Source organism: Lagenorhynchus albirostris, chromosome 2 (assembly GCF_949774975.1).
Source record: "Lagenorhynchus albirostris chromosome 2, mLagAlb1.1, whole genome shotgun sequence".
NCBI classification, from domain to species: domain Eukaryota; kingdom Metazoa; phylum Chordata; class Mammalia; order Artiodactyla; family Delphinidae; genus Lagenorhynchus; species Lagenorhynchus albirostris.
This window is the reverse complement of record NC_083096.1, coordinates 179,926,635-179,947,549: the sequence shown is the minus strand read 5'-3', so window position 1 is coordinate 179,947,549 and position 20,915 is coordinate 179,926,635. Positions and strand designations below refer to the sequence as shown.

General features: G+C 41.6%; 1 protein-coding gene across 7 annotated transcripts in view; it reads right to left on the bottom strand.

Moving 5' to 3' along the window:
* RERE (arginine-glutamic acid dipeptide repeats) overlaps positions 1–20,915 on the bottom strand; it is a 437,233-nt gene that overhangs the window by 122,027 nt on the left and 294,291 nt on the right. For 6 of the 7 annotated variants that reach the window (XM_060141536.1, XM_060141539.1, XM_060141540.1 and 3 more), the window contains 3 exons: positions 8,569–8,617; positions 2,303–2,427; positions 1,273–1,372 (listed from right to left, as the gene is read on the bottom strand). In XM_060141536.1, the coding sequence (XP_059997519.1) occupies positions 1,273–1,372; positions 2,303–2,427; positions 8,569–8,617 (274 nt within the window). Of the gene's footprint in view, positions 1–1,272; positions 1,373–2,302; positions 2,428–8,568; positions 8,618–20,550; positions 20,571–20,915 lie in introns of those variants that run through there. The other variant, XM_060141542.1, reaches the window with a different exon arrangement.

The following is a 20,915-nucleotide window of genomic DNA, read 5'->3' as shown; positions in this document are numbered from 1 at the left end:
ACGTTATGTGATACTCAAGAAACACAACTAGACCAGGAATAAAAATCAACTATGTCGTTCAGATATCTACATGTTTCCCTGAAAGCAAGAAAGATCCCTAAATTGGGATCTGTTATCAATTTTTTGCATTGCTGGCATTCAAACAAGTCATGTGGTCTTTCTACGCCTCGTATTCTTATCTATCTAGAGATGGGAACAGATGATTTTGAAAGTCCCTTCCAACTACAGTGACTTCTCAAGAAAAAGACAGACAAAAAGGGCGCTCACATTATACTTAGTGAATCGTCAGAAGAGCCGCTCAGCCTCATGCTCAATACCCTATGTAAGTATACATAACCTTGCAGACTACTAACGGATCAGAGATCCATAAAAATTCATTATTACTTCAGATATGATGATTTCACATTAGTAAACACCCAGAAGAGGAATTATTTCAAGGAACTTTAAGATACATTAATTTTCCTGTACAGCCCTGTAGGATATGCTCCAAGGTCAAAAAGGAGTGCCCCCCAAAAAAGAGTGAGCAGGTTTCAGGAATCCTACTGTTGTAGCCGTTTGAGTCTTGTTATTCTGAGCTGCTATGGAGTCACAGGATTAAAGCAGACGAGTGTCTGTGCAGGATGTCACGCAACCAACTCAGCACCATTACGCTCGTGTGCTATGTTTTACTTTAGATTTTTTTAAGGATTGTTTTTTTTTAAACTTAATTTTGTTTTATAATCATGTGAAATATATACATGGTTCCAAAGCCAAATCTATAAAAACCAAATCTGTTCAAAGAAGTCAAGCTTTCTCTCTGATCCTCCAGCCCTTCCGAATACATTGAGGGGAAAAGCGTGACCTCTGGATTCACATCTTGAGGGTATGACCTTGGATCGTGACTTAACTGCTCTCAACTTCTTTCCTGTGTCCACATGGTGGTAATAATGGTGCTGGGAGGATTCAGTAAGACCACTCTGCCTAGTCCTCGGCTTTGGTGAGGTCTCAGTGAAGATTAACCACTAGCATGAGGCTCTCAGCAGAGGCTCGCCACAATCCTGAAGCACAGACGCAGATCAGGAGGTGAATCTGGAGGTGCCGGATCGCTGGCCAAGGCCATGGAGCCCTACCACCAGGACCACGACTCCAGTCTTTCAATCCCAGCAGCAGACCACAGTACTTACTCCTCAGATGCCAGGCCCCTTCATGTTCCATGATCATCACATATTCCCTATGCCAGCACAGGAGAAAAACGAACTTTCTTCCCACCCAGGGCAACTTCAAAGGACTCACTGTGTTCAGTGCGTTCAGGGTGGTGTCATCCCGCGAGGCCGCAACGCAGCCATCTTCCGTGGAGCCTCCGTCACACATCCCTGCAAAGGCCGCCATGCTCCTGGGAAGACGGGAAGGGAAAACGGCAGTACAGACATTTCAACCCTCAGTTTCCAGAGCACATCTTCAGCCCAGACCAAATTCCACTACTACATGCATGAGTCCTCAGCCTTGCTTCTGCTCTTGTTTAAAAAAAAAAATTTGAAGTTCCTCTGCAGTTCACCCAGATATATTCTCCAGAAAATATCTAAAATTAAATCCGCTGAAACTTTACTTCATTCCTTTCATACTCTACATCAACTACTTCTAAGCAAATTGAAAGTGGAAAAGAGGTGAAAAGAACTCTTAGTAGTCACCCCTCCCCTGAAGCCTCCATCCCCACGGCAGCCTCCAAGCTACACTGCTGACCACAGAACAGCCAGAGCTAATATCCCATCACCACCCTGTTTCAGCATTTCTGTTGCATGTTGTTGACACTACAGTGAGTGAGTCCCAGAAACCCCTGCAGACAAAGGAAGGCTCTGCCTGCACTAGGATGTGTCTGGGACAGACTTCAACTTCTCATTTTGCAGTCTCGGCATTTTTAGGTTAGCAAGTACTCATATAGGTAAGCCCCCAAAACATGAAGTTTAGGTTAGGTACCAATGAACAGCCACAGGGTAAAGAAACCTGTAAAGGGATTTTAAGGTAAGCTGAATGAGCCAATTACTCAGCTGTATTAAGAGGTGTTGATAATTGCATGCATGGCTTAAGATGTTTTCCTTCTGAAGACTTCTAAAATCTAATGTGGGGCAAACACCGAGGAGAAAAAAGTGATTTTACCATGGTAAGCTATGTTTCTCTGGTAACAAGGATCAGGGCTCTGATTACAGACAGTATAACAAAACATGAAGTCAGAATGCCCAATATATAAATAGAATTTCAGGGGAAAGGAGAACGTTTGTTGTCCACTAATCAATTCACAAAGCAGAATGGTGTGGATTCCTTTTACCTTGCTGCCCTCAAGTACATAAGGAGGTCACAGTCATTAACTCCAGGCATCCAGACCAGTTCCTCATGTTGGGTCACAGTGTCACCATCGGGAGAAGGGAATGGTTGCAAATCGGGAAGTTTGGCCTGTAAGACAGGGACGAACAAGTCACAATCAAGGCACACTTGAGAGCTGCCTGTGCAGGCAGGCCTTGGGGACAGATGCAGTAGCTTACTAAGCCTCTTTCTTTTGGCAGCGCTGAAATAACAGGAAAATCATGAGTCACTGAAGCTGGCCTATCACACATTTCAGGATCATTTCACCACAGAAGATTTCACAATGGACTGCTCGATCTCTACTTAAGGAGAAGCAAACAGTGTCAAATTAAACCAGTGCCAGTATGGTCCTCAGAGGGAGAAAGAAATGGGCACGTGTGAATAAAAGAAATGATAAAACAAAAAAATGTTTCAGGAAATAAGAGCTGCCTGATAAAGAAGGCAGAGCCACACACATTTCCAATATAATAATATGTTGACAAAGAGATATATACAAATAGTGGAACCTCACCTAAGGACAGGTGCTAAAAAGAGAACTGAACTACCCTACTAAACTAATGCTGCTTTCCAGAGAGTCAGTATCGATGAGTCAGGGTGAACGTCCAAAAGAGCCATCACGGTAACATTAAAAACACAGCTGAAGGGACTTCCCTGGTGGCGCAATGGTTAACAATCCGCCTGCCAACGCAGGGGACATGGGTTTGAGCCCTGGTCCGGGAAGATCCTACATGCCGCAGAGCAACTAAGCCCATGTGCCACAACTACTGAGCCCACGTGCCCTAGAGCCCGTGCTCCGCAACAAGAGAAGCCACCACAATGAGAAGCCTGCACACCGCTATGAAGAGTAGTCCCCACTCGTGCAGTCCCCACAACTAGAGAAAGCCCGCGCACAGCAATGAAGACCCAACACAGCCATAAATTATTAATTAATTAATTAATTAATTTAAAAAACATAGCTGAACTAAAATGATGGTGATGGAAATTAGATGAGCAATGCTTTCAGGAGGAGAGGAGAAGGGCAGGCCCCTTCTTGAGAAGGGCAGGAAGGAACTTTCTGGGATGACACATGTTCTGTGCCTTGCTATGAATTGTCACAGCAGACCGAACAGTATACACAAGATATCAACAGGTCACTGTACATAAGGTACACCTCAATTAACAATTTTTTTGAAAGATTTGAACAACAGTGCTCAACAACCAAGATTCTAAGTCAATTCTGCTAGAGATTCAAACACCTCCAGCATTTTCTCATCCTCCACTGCTGGGGCAGAGAAAGTGTAAATGGGTGCTGTGACTACTCAGAGGCCTAAGAAAAGTCAACCATCTGCAAAACACACATGTTCTTATTTTCTCAAATTACGAACAAGGTCACATTAGTCTAATATTTTAAATTAAAAGCTCCAGTGTCCATAGAACCTAGGCAGAAACTGTAAATGAATGAAGCAGGCAGAGTGTGCAGCCAATGGAAATAAAACGAGGGCCTCATGTTCCACTTTAAATGTTCTACTGTCCTCAGTAAACAGAACACTACATCCCAATTCCGACTAGCCACATTTCAAGTGCTCAATGCCACATGTGACAGCGGCTCCCAAACTGGGCATGCAGGCATTAGGTACCAAGAAGTGAAGGGAATCAGGGTGAAATGAAGAGAGAGCGTCCCCATCTGGGGAATGCTGCTGTGCAGGAATGAGAACCTCTGTTTGCACATCCTCCAGTTTTTTTCCAAAGTCCAGAAATCTTGACTTCAATGTGAAAGCTCATGGTTTTAAATGCTGGCTATTCAAGTTTTAAAAACAACTGTGTGGCAAAACACAGTATTAGTAGGCCACGCGCTGGCAGGCTACGGCTTCGCAATTTCTGCTTCACAGGCTACCTCTGAGGCCTCTTGCTGTGTATCAAGTGCTGACCTCCCCCAAACAACGATGCTCTTCCCTAATTCAGTACTGACATGTTTCACATTTAAGTGGGGGTCACAATTAGTTCTGCTTAATAAACAGTGATGGCATGGGAATAAAATTAAAACACCATAGCTACTCATATCAAAAGGTCTTTGACATTTGTACTGAGCTGTTTCCCCTGCACCAAGTACAGTAGCTGGTGTAGCAGCTCTCCAATAGTTGTTTGTTAATTAAAAAATACTATTGCTGGGTCTTCCCTGGTGGTGCAGTGGGGTTGAGAATCTGCCTGCCAATGCAGGGGACAGGGGTTCGAGCCCTGGTCAGGGAAGATCCCACATGCCGCGGAGCAACTAATCCCATGCACCACAACTTCTGAGCCTGCACTCTAGAGCCCGCGAGCCACAACTACTGAGCCCATGCTCCACAACTACTGAAGCCTGCGCGCCTAGAGCCCGTGCTCCACAACGAGAAGCCACTGCAATAGGAAGCCTGCGCACTGCAACGAAGAATAGCCCCCGCTCGCCGCAACTAGAGAAAGCCCGCGCGCAGCAACAAAAACCCAACACAGCCAACCAGCCTGCCAGCCAGCCAGCAATAAATAAATAAATATTTTATTTATTTATTTAAAATACTATTGCTGTGGGGAAGGACCAATTCCCTAGAGAAAAAATGGACTAGAAATACAATTAGCTTACAGAAAAGGAAATGAGAATGGCTCTTACTCATAGGAAAAGATGGTCGACTTTGCTGATGAGAGACATGCCAATTAATGACAGCGAGAGACCATTTCCGATCTATCAGATTGACATAAATGCCAAAGTGTGACAATACACAAGGCTGCATGTTTGCACTCATATAAGTCGCTAGTACGAGAAAGCAAAATGGTACAATCTCTACGGAGGGGAACTCTGTAATATCCTAAGAATTACATGTGCCCTCTAAGCCAGCCATCGCCCTTCTGGGGATAATATAATATCCCAAAGATAAGTTGGCAAAATAAAAATCTTTATGCATAAGCTATTCATCACATTATTACTTGTAACAGCAAATGACTGGAAACAGTGCAAACGCCCAACAATGAGGGCTGGAAGAATAAACTGCTCCACCTATGCAGTGGGGTCCCAGGAAGTGGCAGAAGAAAATGAGAAGGAGCTCTACCTATTGCTATGGAGGGAACACAGGAGATACTGTCAGAAGGTCAAAGAAAGGTGGTGAAGGTGTTTTTATTATGCTACCACTATCTAAGAACATGGGGCTGGGGGAATAAAAATAAGAATGATAGATCAAAACCTTCAATTAAAAACACTAAACAATTATCCATCAGGGAGGGAGGGAGCACGTGGAGGGGACAGGGCAAGAAGGTGAACTTTCTGAACACACTTCATTTGCACGTTTGATTTGGAGCCTTGTATTTTACATAATTATAAAAACAAAATTAAGTTTAAAGAAAAACAATCCCTTAAAAACTCTAGAGCAAAATCAAATAAATCCACCTAGCTAGGTTTTGTGTTTGTTCCTCTCTAGGAATCATTTCAGGTAACTTTAAAACATACTAATTTGCCTATATAGACTTAGTGGGATATATTCTAAGGCCAGAAAAAAAAAATCTATAAAGCTGTTTCCAATAATCATATTGTTTGTAGCAGTGCAAGTACTGTTATTCTGAGCTGCTATATATGTATTATGGGATTGAAGCAAATGAATAATTATTTTGGTGTCATTTAGAAATTGGTTTTGAGACATGGGGAAAAGATACAGATACGGATGAAAGAAAATTTCATCTATAAGGATTAAATATAAGGCCTGTTCTGAATTTGAATTAGAAGCATCAGAAAGAAACCACGATACGTTTTATCATTAAAAAAGGGGGGGGAAGCATATTTCCTAATCTGTTCCCTGAAGAGGCCTGGAAACAGTAACTAACCCAGTAATAATGACTGGGCAGCAGCCACTCAAAAAATGTCACTTTCCTCGAAAACAATGAGGACTCATTAGAAAAATTTAGTTCTAGACCTAGGGCAGGGAACATACATAATGAGACATTAAAATCATGTCATACTACATATATACACTACCAAACGTAAGGTAGATAGCTAGTGGGAAGCAGCCGCATAGCACAGGGAGATCAGCTTGGTGCTTTGTGACTGCCTGGAGGGGTGGGATAGGGAGGGTGGGAGGGAGGGAGACGCAAGAGGGAAGAGATATGGGGACATATGTATATGTATAACTGATTCACTTCATTATAAAGCAGAAACTAACACACCATTGTAAAGCAATTATACTCCAGTAAAAAAACAAACAAAACAAAAAAAATCATGTCATACTAGATAAAATACTCTACCAAAGACCACAGGGGTCGAGTTAAAAGGACACAGAAGACAGCAGGAAGAGGCGCCTACTAGCCCACGAATGGATAATTTAATCATCAGTAAGAGTAACAGCAATTGGTTAGCAGATAAGTAATTTTTTTTTAAAGGGAGTTTTTTATTTTTTTCTTTAATAAATTTATTTATGGCTGCGTTGGGTCTTTGTTGCTGCGTGCAGGCTTTTCTCTATTTGCGGCGAGTGGGGGCTACTCTTCATTGCGGTGTGCAGGCTTCTCATCGCTTCTCTTGTTGTGGAGCACGGGCTCTAGGCCCACGGGCTTCAGTAGTTGTGGCACGCAGGCTCAGTAGTTGTGGCTCGTGGGCTCTAGAGCACAGGCTCAGCAGTTGTGGCGCACTGGCTTACTTCCTCTGCGGCATGTGGGATCTTCCCGGACCAGGGTTCAAACCCGTGTCCCCTGCACTGGCAGGCAGATTCTTAACCACCGTGCCACCAGGGAAGCCCAGATAAGTAACTTTAAATCCACTGATGACTACTGGAAGATGTTGGGGAACCAACCAGTAAAAAGAGGGAAAGAGTCAAGCATTTATCCTGCCTTTCCTATGTGTTTCAGGGAAACAAAAGTTGACAAGGGGACAGTTGGTCAGCTAATAAAAGAAGGAATGATAGGATTAGAGTATCAGCATTTTAAAGGGTAGATCTAAGTAACAGGTCCAATTATACAGTGAATCTAAGTAACAAGCAATGGCTGAAAACCATCATTAAGAGACACACATGTGCCTGATAGACTATATAGCACCACCCAAAAGTATTCTTGCCAGGGGCAGGGTACCGAACTAGAATGTGATTAAATCTCTAGATTTAATCCTGGGATGGGTGGACGGATGGAGGGAGGGAGGAAGGGAGGGAGACACTTAGGGAAACCTGGATATAGCAGACACCTGAATATTAAGAAACTGCTGGGCTTCCCTGGTGGCGCAGTGGTTGAGAGTCTGCCTGCCGATGCAGGGGACGTGGGTTCGTGCCCTGGCCCGGGAAGATCCCACATGCCGCGGATCGGCTGGGCCCGTGAGCCATGGCCGCTGAGCCTGAGCGTCCGGAGCCTGTGCTCCGCAACGGGAGAGGCCACAACAGTGAGAGGCCCGCGTACAGCAAAAAAAAAAAAAAAAAAAAAAAGTTACAATGAAAGTAGGCAGTGACCAAATGTTCATCGAGAGATGAACAGACATATATACAATGAATAATTCAGCCTTAAAAGGAAATTAAATTCTGATACATGCTACAATATAGGAGCACCTTGAAGATATTATGGTAAGAAAATAAGCCATACACAGAAGGGCAAATACTGGGTCATTCCACTGAGTTGTCAAATTCATGGATACAGAAAGTAGAAGGGAGGCTGCAAGGGAATGAGGGGAGAGGATAATGAGTAGTGACTGTTTAATGGACACCGCGTTCCAGACTGGGAAGATGAAAAGGTTCTGCAGGTGGATGCTAGTGATCGTTGCACAACAATATGAATGTACTTAAGGGCACTGAACTATTCACTTAAAAATGGTCAGAATGGTACATTTTATATTACATATATATATATATATATATATACACACACACACACACACACTTTTTTTTTTTTTTTTGGGCGGTACGCGGGCCTCTCACTGCTCCTTGCGGAGCACAGGCTCCGGACGCGAAGGCTCAGCGGCCATGGCTCACGGGCCCAGCTGCTCCGCGGCATGTGGGATCTTCCCGGACCGGGGCACGAACCCGTGTCCCCTGTATCAGCAGGCAGACTCTCAACCACTGCGCCACCAAGGAAGCCCCTATATTACATATATTTTACCACAATTTTTTAAATGAATGTGGTGATCTTAAAAAAATAAATCTCTGCATTTATATAAAATTCCAAACAGCATAACAGTTCTAAGCTGCTGCTCAACAGAATAAAGGGCCAGTTGAATAATAAGAAATAAAAACCTATTAAAGAAGCTACTAAAGTTTGCTTTACCTGATGGCTAGGACCAACACGAATTTCTCCCTGGGTACTGTTCAGCCTCCTGTCATGAAAAGAGCAGATCAGGTTAGTATAATATAGTTTTGACATGAACATGCACACGTTCTTCAAGGAAAACAACTCACTTGAAGTAAGTGAGGGATAACTCAGGAAGAATTAGCTTCCCCACCGTTGCTAATGCCGCCCTGTACATGTGCGCTCCCCTAACCCCACACGCATCTCTAAAACCGTTTCTTCTAGAAACCCCTCTACTGTAACTCCCTGTCTTGAGTATCTATACCATCGTTCTTTCACCCTGCAGAGAGATGAACATTCCTACAGTACAATCCCAATACATGTTTCTTCTTTTCAAAATATTTCAGGGTGCCCTACGATAAACCTTATTAAAATATAGACAAGATAGCTTATGATTCCTAGCACACACACTGGCTCATGCATTCATTCATTCAACAAATATTTATTAAGTACCAACTGCAAGCCAGGAACTGCCCTAAGTGTTGGGGATAAAGCAATGAAAAAAAAAACAAAAAACAATATTCCTGCCTTACTGGAACTTTTATTCTAATTTGGGTAAAAAAAAAGAAACAAATAATAGGTCAGATGATGAAAAGGGTCAAGGAATTAAAGGGGTGGTAAATGATGAACTTTTACAGTTCTTTATACAGGATAGTCAGAAAAGGCCTTATTAATAAAGTGAAATTGAGCAGAGATGTAAAGCGTGTGGGGGCATGGGCCCAGCAGGTCCAGGAGATGAAAGACCCATCTCATTTCCGTGTCATTCTTACTGCACTTGCTATGCTCACTCTCCCTCGCTCCAAATCCAAACCAACCAGGGTCCTTCTAAAAACCACCATTTCACTGAAACCTTTCTTGATTTCCTCCCCATGTCACCTCACACCCCCCCAAAAGTGTGGGGTATCTTCTCCCTTTCACTCTTTCAGGAAATACTCATCGAAGGTCTTTGCATCCTGGGCCTTGCACAGGGCATGCAGCGGGTACACAGTGGTGGACAAAGAAATGCAGACCTCGGCCTCCCAGAGCTCAGTGCCCAGAGCTCCCTGTTACCCTCGATGACCATCATGACCATCTGTTGACCCTCTTAGGAAAACGCTTTCCGTGCCCAGTGACAAGGCCTTACTGCGCTGTACAGTCACCTGTGAATTTTCACTAGCGCTGAAGAGTAGGCTTTTCCATGGTGAGAGCTGCTCTATGATTATCTGTCGACCTGGACCGAGCTGAAGAGCATAATAAGGCAGCCAAGACCAAAGAGGAAGCACAGACTCTTATTCTTCTCCCATGGATCTGATACCCCCACCATTAGCTTTGAAGCTGTTAAAATGAATTCTGGAAAACTATTATTTCCTTCAGGTCCAGCACTTTCTTCTTTTAATCCGACAATTTTTCTCGCGAAGAGTCTTATTTTGGCAAAGTGGGCAGCAGATATGACAAAGGAAGAGAGAAGACTAACAAAAAGAAAATGGTCTAAGCCTTAAGGAGCTTACAGTCCATCTACCTGGGAAGGTAGCAGCCATGTCCCAAACACCAGATCTGGTCCAATCGCTCCACTCATAAGCCCAATACATTTCAGGAGAAACAGAGTAAAAATGCTAAGGGAAGTGATCAAAATTAGGCGGGCTTCAAGAGGAGACAGTCCATGAAGAGGTTAAGTTCCAGAGAGACCCCTGAAGGATATGAGGGGCACAATAGCAGGCAAGAGAGGGCTTCCCACCAAGGCGGGAAACTGAAAAAGAGGGGCTGTGGTGGGAGAAAAGCTCCTGTGAGGAGCGACCTTTAACTCACAAGCCACCCTGGTCTCGTGCGTAGGGAAATGGGTGTTGAAAGGCAGAGCTGACATTCCCATGAGTTTATGCAGGGATTAGGAGAAGCTGTTTTAGGAGGTATGCAGAGGAGTCACACAGGCCAGGAGGCTATTTTAATCTGAGCATTTCTTTAAAAAAAAACAAGCCGTCAGTGTTACCCACTATTTCCCTTCCAGCTCATGCCTTTCTGTTTCGTAACCAGCTATGAGCAAAACATAGCTGCCAAGCCTAGCTCTCTCCTTCATTTCTAAACACTCCCCAGATGCTTGCCTGCCTCCAAGGAGGTCTGGCCAAAACGCATCATCTCAGAAAGCTTCAGCCACAGCCCCGGCCAGCAACGTGTGCCCACAGCTCAACTTTCATGTTCTTCTAGACAGTCTTCAAGCGGTTGGTTATGGAAGCATCTCCCCATCACTGCTACACACACTGCGAAGTCCTTGCTGATTCCAGGACAAACATTCCTGGTTCATTTTTATTTTAATTTTTTGCATGCGGTTTTTGTTTTTTTTTCTTTTAATATTTTAATTAGCCAGTATTATCATATTTAGGTCAAAACTGTACCACAATAAACCCCCCAAACACCTTATTGAATAGAACTGCTTATATACCACTTATTTGTATAAAAACAGGATACTAGTAATTATTAATACTGCTAATAATGATACAAGTGAGACTAAAAAACGTGCTGGAGTATCTTAACAGCCAAAATTAGAAATCTGTTTCTCTCTTTTATGTCAATGAAGGGTACTTATTAATGAGTAGACTGAAAAGCACAAAATAAAACAAAGAACCTTTTAAAATTAAAAATCAATTTTTACAACAAAAGTATTCATCATATGCAATTTTTAAATATTAGGGTCTCCTAGCAAGAGATACAACGAAGTTAGTTTTGAGCAGGATTAAGATGCAAGGTAAGCAGACAATGGCATTAGCCGACCATATCCAGGTACTCCCAAATATAGAATAAATGGCAGAAATATTTTTTAGGTCTAAGAGAAAAGAGGTAGATAGCAATATACACCCTATTAGAGAAAACTGGATGCATCTGACAGAAAAACTGTCAGTATATGAACTAAAGATGAAAAGAAACAGTAGCCTTCCTCCTGGGGAAGTGCCAGTACCCAGCGATATCTGGAATCCAAGGAACAATCTCAGCCCCCCCTTCTTCTGACAGCAGCCAAACTCTACATTCAAGGGTCCTCACCTGCCGCTTCCCAGCCCGAGTGCCCCTTCTGCGGTTCTCACCTCATGTTAGTGGGTGGCACTCTGCTATGACTAATTGGGACATCTACCTCCACCCACTCTGGGACTGGAGAGTACAGAAAGAGAGATTTAATTCACCTTTTATATCCCCCAGATCTAATACAGTACCTGTCTGGCATTATTACTCATTCAGGACAAATTGAAAATTCCTTGGTTACATGAATATTTCTAGACTGCTAGGATGCAAAACTTGATAAAAATCACCAAGAATTATTCTTTAAATGCAGTATCAACAGCTTATAGAAAACACTCTTAATGATGATACGCTGACTACTACATTTTTCCTTTTACTTAACACAGCAAATCTCAAACTTTTTGGTCTAACACCTTTATACTCTATTGAGTATCTCAAGGAAACTGTATTTTTGAGAGATTTCAAAATGTTTACTTATTTATTTATTTTAAAATAACAATAGGCTTAAATAACAATATTTAACTATCAAATATACTCTTACGAAAAATAATTGTATTTCCACAAAAAACAGTGAAAACAGAGGCAACGTTTTACATTTTTGCAAATCTCCTTAGGATCAGACTCCGTAGAAGACAGCTGGATTCTCACATCTGCTTCTCCACACTCAATATGTTACAGTACATTCTTTTGGTTACAGTACATGAAAAAAAAATCGAACCTCACACAGATATATAACTGGGAAAGGGAAGATTATGTGAATAGTCTTTTTGATAACTATGGATATGCTTTTTGATACTACACCAAAACCCAACATGTGATTGTTTCTTAAAGGTCTTTTGCACAATGTTAACCTAAAATCTTATCAATGATCTTTTGGATTCTTGTACATTAAAATCTGTTGGTCTGTCTTGGCCTTTGAATGGATCTTCCACCCATGATTCTGTCATGCATTGGTTAGATGGAAAATATTCACTCACTAAGTTTTGCAGATCTTCCAAATATTAACACAGTTAACTATACAATTTAAAAAACATAATCACATTCATTAATATCACCACACATCTCACAACAAGAGCCTGTGTACATACAGAAGCTGTCAAACTCAGAGTGGTGGGTACGAGTTTTTCAAAATTCTAATTATTTACTTGAAAGCTCCAATCTTGCATTGGCAAAATACTATCAGCTGGTTTGCCTTGAAATGGCAGGCTCACTGCGTTCGTTCATTTTCAAGAAAATGTCCACCGATTACCCAAGTGAGTGAACACAGTTTATCAGTTATTCTCTCAGATAAAAATGGTGTTCCATGAAAGAAGCAGCTAGTTAAGCTTCTAACTCCAACAAACAATGCGTGTCCTCTGGTGTGCACCAGAAGTCTTCCATGGTGCTTCCCGTTTCATCATAACGAATACTGCAAAGACAGGAACTCAAGGGTCGGGATCTGATGAAATTAATAATGGGGCCCACAAACCAGCTGTGAGAAGCACTGATTATTATACATTATGAACTTCAGAAAATACTGGAGGCTAACTAACTAGGAGGATTGACTTGTTTCCTGTTTTGTAATACTTGCTCCCCTGTTCGTTTACATACACTTCTTCCTCACTCCAGCCCATCAATGTGAAATATTATATCTGTGTTGAAGAAATGAGACATTTACGCATGTAACCTGCTTAAGAACTACGACGCTGTTACACAGAGAAGTTCACACGAAGAGAATGGACGCTGATTGCGTCCATATTAATGGAAAACAAAGTAAAGTCTGGAGCCACTTTCTGAAGTCATGGAGACCGGGATTAACTTGGGGGTCACTGTCCAATAAACAGTCACTGGAATAAATTCTAAAAAACATACTGGAGGCTCAAATTCAAAAGGTCCCTAATCTAGAAAACGCCAGGTTAATCCTTCAATTAGTAACAACAGCTAACGTGTTAAGTACTTTCTATCTGTTCTGGGCGCTCTTACAGTATTATCTCATTTCTATGTATTAATTCATTTAATTCATATTTTGATATTAATCAGAGCACTAGTAGTGTTATTCACAGAAATTCAGATCTTATTCTATCTTGTGTTTAAAACATAGTTACTAAGAAGGTTTCTGCTTGATGTATAGCATTACCTAATTAACACAGCAGGTCTGGGCAAAACCAGGGTAGCCTTTAATTAAAGAAGGAAAATCAAGACCAAGGACAGTGTAAGTCCCAGCAAGGTCAGATAAAGGATACTACATATGCAATAAGAAACCAAAGATGGAAGTCATATCCCAGGATAATGCAAGACACATCTATGCACACCTTCATCCTTGCCTCAGGGTTTTTACCTATATTACCTTAAATTTAGGTATCACATACTTGTATGACAAACAGAAGCAAAATAATACTAGTTATCACTTATGAAGCGCTCTCTATACATTATTTCATTCTTCCATGACAACTCTATGAGGCAACGGCTCCACTTAACAGATAAAAATAACAGGAGTAACTGCAACATCAATAAAGAAGCTAACATGTACGTTGAACATTAACTATGTAGCAGGCATTTCGAGCGAAGCAAACTCCACACACTGTCTTACCTGACCTTAAGGATGACCCTGTAAAGTAGGTGCTATTATTACCTGTACAGATAAGGAAACTGAAGCTAAGAGAGTTTATGAAATTACCCAAGATTACACAGCTAACAGGTTGGAAAAAGCAGGATTCAAACTCAAGTTTAGTTAACTCCAAAGTCAGAGCTCCCAGCCACACTCCATATGGCAGAGTGATTTTACTGAACCAAAATTACACAACTAATTATAAACAGAACCACTATGAGAAGCCATATCCTTTTCCTTAATTCACTTCTTTGTTCGTTTCAAGCATCAAAAGTAAGACAAAATAATCAAAAAGTGCTTTTTTTAAAGTTTGAAAATCATGTTAAAAGAGAAAACCCATCAAAGTTAAAGGTCAACTTATATAACATTGTCAAAATGGCAAAATTATAAAGATGGTTGCCAGGTATTAGGAATGGTGGGGGGAGAAGGGAGGGAATAGAATCTTCGTGATGATGGAATAGATCTGCAAAGCTACACATGAAATAAAATGTCACAGAGCTATTCACACACTATACTAATGTCCCCCAAGTCTGGATTCTGATGTTACACTGGAGTTCTATACCATACCTCCTAGGAGTAGGTGAGTGAGTGAAAGGTACATGGGAACACTCTGTAGGATCTTGCAACTTCCTATGAATCTAAAAAATTACAAGTTGTTTAAAGTCAAAAGAAGAGGTTAATTGAGTGATGTATTACAGATAGACTAGGGGTAAGAAAGAAAACCAGACATGAGAAAAGTTGAATAAATAACAGATTCCCTCAAAATACACTGTAGACAGGTGAATAAGTAGCTGAAGAAAGAACGCCACAGTTAGTAAGCTACGAGATTCAATGAATTAAGTCACACATTCCTTTTTTTCTCTGTATTTACTAGGGATCTCTGGAGTGGGATCATCCTTTTTGAGACATCCTTAGCTGTGATGCATACTACCAAAAAACAAAAAAAACTCACCATCCTCACAACCAAGAAGGAAGAATTTCTCTGTGCCCCTAATGTAAATAATATACATATTTCGAAACAGCTGAGTTTAATCCCCATTATTCTACAAATCTTTGCTTTGGAATATGAAAAAATAGTCCCAGAAGCCAAATTACAACCATGATGGTAAGCCACTGTGTTTATTCCTTGAGTTAAAAACAATAGAAAGAAATTCATTGTATATGAAATCTAATACAAAAGAAACCAATGTAACAAAGCAGTATCCATGGCAACTACAACTTAATATTTCAGTCCTCTTCAGCTGCAGTGGATTAAATAAAATGACAAGATGTTCCCTTTGAAAAGTAACCCGTTACCAAGGAAACGTTTTAGTCTAAGAAGTAAACAGGGAATGGACAGAAAGGAGCAGGGAGCCTGCAAGTGAATATCAGAAAGGGAGCAGCATCTATGCAAAGAAGATGAGGCGGCAGCTGGCCAGACGAGGAAGCTTCTGGAGAAGAGTGAGTCGGCTGGAGACAGGGGCCGCCCGGCAGAACCACTCCTTCCCCCCAAGAGAGGGGGCGGTGTGAGGAAGGCACGGGTCTGTGAATGTTCGCTTAAGACCCCCAAGTATCTTTATGTGATCACGGTGACTGCTTACGACAAGAACCTGCATCTACAGGGAAAGAAGAGGGACAAGGACATGCGGTCCTGGGGAGAAGACACAAGGGGGTAGAACAGAGGTCTTGTACAGGCAGCCGGCGTGGCTACTTCCCATCACAATCCACACCCAGAACGTAAAGGCAGGGTGGCCTCTGGCCCATTCCCCAAAGGCTGGGACCAGTAACTCTCGAGTCAGACCCTGCCCCTGTGGCTGCTGCCATGGGTGAATGAAATCACATGCAGTCTCTCTTCACCTGTCCTTCAGATCGCAAGGCTCGATGGCAGATCGTTCTTATCTTTTCCATAGGGTGGCAAGTTAAGCAGGAAGACGGACAGAGATGATCAACAGAAAGAAGATTCTAGAAACTCTGTTTACTAGCTCATTCAGAGGTGACCACAGAAATAACAGACTGGGGGTCCAGAATGAAATACACCAAATTTTAGGAAAATCAAAAGGCAATTTACCAGAATCACTTCTGTTTACAAGGGTGGTGGGCAGGAGTGAAAGTCAGACTGACAACAAGGAAACCCAGAATGGCAGGCTGGGTTTCTCAGATTTCTCCAGCATGGACAGGTATTTCTAAAACAGTCTTTTCAGTAAGTCTGAAATTTCCTTGAAGTCTGACATAGCTTCTTAAAAATCCAAGTAAATTTTATATTCTACTCCATAACATATTCCCATTCATTTTAAGGTAGAAAAAATTTCCCTAAATCTGAGTAAAATCACTGTGCTCTGCCTATCCTCAGGACGTCCCACGATTTGGGCCCCCTGCCGCAGCCGGGAGCGAGAACTTGATATACACACCTGAGTCTAGATGCTCAGTTGCCTGGGGGAGAGCACAGACTTCAGAGTCAAAGGAACCTGGATTAAAATGTCAGTACCAAGGTTCTGTCAGCTCTGAGTGTGATCTTGAGGACTCAATTCAACCTCTCTGAGCCCATCTATGAAATCAAGTTCATAATGGCTACTTTGCAAGACAGCTATAAAAATAAAAGATGATCTATGGAAAGCAAGGCACAGTGCCTGTCACACAGTAGTCATCACTATTATTAGCTCCAAGCACTGCCAGGAGCGAGAACAGAAGTAATTCCTCTGTTATGAGTTCCCAAAACACCACCTACCTCTCCTTCAGCCTCTTGTCACAGGCATGATTTTATATTTAATTTGTGTAATTATTTCTGTCCATGGCTATCCTGACCAAAAGCACCCTGTGGGCAGGAACCAAGTCTGATATTAGCTCACCACTACTTCCCAGAGCCCCCTGGCACTCACTAAAGATATTTTAAATGAGTAAATGACTCCAATATTTTAACTCATCTACCATTTTGCCATAAATAACAACTAAGTGCTTTATTGAAGAGTCAAGTCACCTGTGACAGAAGGCTACCCGCCCCCACGCCCCACCCCGCAAAGCAAATTCATCTGAAACAAGCTTGATAAACTGCCCAGAAGGAACAAAACTCAGGATTCATTCAAAGTAAAAGAAAAAGATAACCAGTCAACATGTGGAAGAGTTAACATTCCAAATTCATACACAAATGCAAAGGTCAGGACAGGAATTCATTAAATTCCAGAATCATAATATTCTAAATTTTCTCTGACGGAAGGTTCCTCAGAGGCCATCTGATCCCAGCCTTCTAGCTTAACAGAAGAAACCAAGGCCGAGGAGATAAAGGTGCTCTTTCAAGGGGTCACAGTGAGTTAATTATAAAGGATCTCAAGCCTCTCTCCTTTCAGTAGAGTCCCCCTAAATATAATGCAGAGTCCAGAACCAAGAATTTAGGCACTAGCTAAGGAATAAGAAAAATTTCCAGGTTGACACTAGGAGTCAGTAAATATGGCCTCTATACAATAATATGCAGCATCAGTAAATAACTGGTAAAAAAAATTTTTTAAATAATACATGGGAAAGGATCTAGTTTCAAAGCACTATGATGACCTCGTTCCACTGCCTGAAGTTCTTCTTTGCCTGATCTCCCCCACCCCCATTATGTAGTAACATGCAGCACATCTGCCCAGGGCACACAACTCCATCCCACCTCAGGCTCCTCATGGGTTTTACTGTCATCCCCTGCTGCAAAGAAGAAAACAGTTGTAAGGACCATACCCCCCCCCCCACACACACACACGACAGTTTAGGAAACAAATTTATTTTTAAAATCCCACCTCAGTTTATAAAGCAGCAGTATTCACAGGTTAAGCCAATTTCCCGACCAAAAATGTTGCTGGCTTTCCGTACATGGATATCAAACTTCATAATACACAGGAATGGAGTGTCCCCAGAAAAACAGGGGCTTTGGACCAAGCAAGTATGTCTATGATGCACATCTAAACGTCTCTTTGTTCCCACTGGGAAGTCTCTGGGAAATGCTTTTTTTAAAAAAAGGACCATCACAACAGGATAGAAAGCCCAGAGATAAACCCACCTATGGGTTTATTAGCACCTACAGGACCATTAGCACCTATGGTCAACTGATCTATGACAAAGGAGGCAAGGATATACAACGGAGAAAAGACAGTCTCTTCAATAAGTGGTGCTGGGAAAGCTGGACAGCTACATGTAAAAGAATGAAATTAGAACACTCCCTAACACCATACACAAAAATAAACTCAAAGTGGATTAGAGACCTAAATGTAAGACCCGATACTATAAAACTCTTAGAGGAAAACAATAGGAAGAACACTCTATGACAAAAATGCAAGATCTTTTTTGACCCACCTCCTAGAGTAATGGAAATAAAAACAAAAATAAACAAATGGGACCTAATGAAACTTAAAGGCTTTTGCACAGCAAAGGAGACTATAAACAAGACAAAAAGACAACCCTCAGAATGGGAGAAAATATTTGCAAACGAATCAACAGACAAAGGATTAATCTCCAAAATATACAAGCAGCTCTTGCAGCTCAATATCAAAAAAACAAACAAACCCAATCCAAAAATGGGCAGAAGACCTAAACAGACATTTCTCCAAAGAAGACATACAGATTGCCAACAAACCCATGAAAGGATGCTCAACATCACTAATCATTAGAGAAATGCAAATCAAAACTACAATGCGGTATCACCTCACACCGGTCATAATGGCCAGCATCAAAAAGTCTACAAACAATAAATGCTGGAGAGGGTGTGGAGAAAAGGGAACCCTCTTGCACGGTTGGTGGGAATGTGAATTGATACAGCCACTATGGAGAACAGTATGGAGGTTCCTTAAAAAACTAAAAATAGAATTACCATATGACCCAGCAATCCCACTACTGGGCATATACCCACAGAAAACCATAATTCAAAAAAAACATGCACCCCAATGTTCACTGCAGCACTATTTGCAATAGCCAGGTCATGGAAGCAACCTAAATGCCCATCGACAGACGAAGGGATAAAGAAGATGTGGTACATATATACAATGGAATATTACTCAGACATAAAAAGGAACGAAATTGGGTCATTTGTAGAGACGTGGATGGATCTAGAGACTGTCATACAGAGTGAAGTAAGTCAGAACGAGAAAAACAAATATCGTATATTAACGCATATATGTGGAACCTAGAAAAATGGTACAGATGAACCGGTTTGCAGGGCAGAAATTGAGACACAGATGTAGAGAACAAACGTATAGACACCAAGGGAGGAAAGTGGCGGGGGTGTGATGAATTGGGAGATTGGGATTGAGATGTATACACTAATATGTATAAAACGGATAACTAATAAGAACCTGCTGTATAAATAAGTACATAAAATTAAATTTAAAAAAAAAGGGCCATCACCTTATTCCTATTCACAGTGGTGGTGTGAATACGGGGAGCGGTCAGGAGGGGAAGGGGGAGGAGGCAGCAACGGTGGTGGCAGCTGTGGTAGCAACACAACCATTAACATACACATACTCATCCCACTGTATCAGACACATACTCGTCCCACTGTATTAGAGAGACTGGCAAGAAAAGAACAACATTTAATGCTGCATACACCAAATGTTACACGATATGGAAGTAAAGCTTTTTAAAAAACTTTAAGAACTGTAAAGAAAAATATAAACACCCAAAAAGCATAAGAAGAATGCTGGTCAAACATATTGGCCACTAATTTAATTACCATAATTCCTAACACAGTTCCTAAGATTGTCTTAGATGAACAGGTTGACCAAAAAATAGAGATGTTGTTAAGATAACTACACCTACATAAGACTGTAGACTTGGACTTTGAATTCATAACAGTAATACACTGATAAACTATGTGCCAGGCACTTTCATATCATTCTCTTCCAATCTTTCTAACAACTGTGAGAAATATTCACCCCCATATGACCCATGAGAAAACAGAGGTTCAGAGAAAGGAAGGAACTTATCCAACATCACAGCTTGTCCAATGTCACTTATTAAGTAGAATTTGAACCATATCATCTAGCTCCAAATCTAGTTTTCTCTCTTACCACAGATGCCACTCATTTAATTCAACGTATTTATGCCAGAGGCCCATTGGTCAGACACTCTCCTGGAACTGAGCGCATGGTCTGTGCTCCAGAGGCTTGAAGTCCACTAAGGAAGACAATCAATCAAATCGTCACAAATAAATGCACAGTTCAAAGAACTCTGATAGGAGGTCTAAGTATCCCAACTAAATTCAAATGAACTGCTTTAGCTTAGATCCAAAGTATTACAGAGCATACATGTAAGAGACTAGATTCGTTTTCTTTCAGATTTGCTTTAAAGAAATGTTCAACGACCTGTCACCCACCCTGTCAGAAACTGCTCAATACAGATGGCCGTCAGCTTGGGAGGAGGTGCACAAATAATTTCAAATCTCCCCTTACCCCGTATTTTCTATTTCCTCTTTCGTTTTGTCAGATTGTTGTTTCACAGCTTTAGAATGAACGTCTTTCTGGTGGAAGGACGACTTAGTCCAGTAATGACCAAAAATTAAAACAAAAGCGGAAAACGAATTCAGAAGGAAGAAGGATCAGGACCAATGAACAACCGAAGAATCACAGACATGGTGAATATCAGGTTGTAGGTGTATCAGTGTGTTTCAGTTAATTCTTAAGCTAACACACCAGACAAGAGTCTAGGAAGTGGTCAACAGCAGGGGTACGTTATGAGTGGATTCCCAGACTCTGCAAAATTTATGTTGACAGAGGAACACTTTAAATGTAAGGGTCAACCTCAGATTCTGACTCAA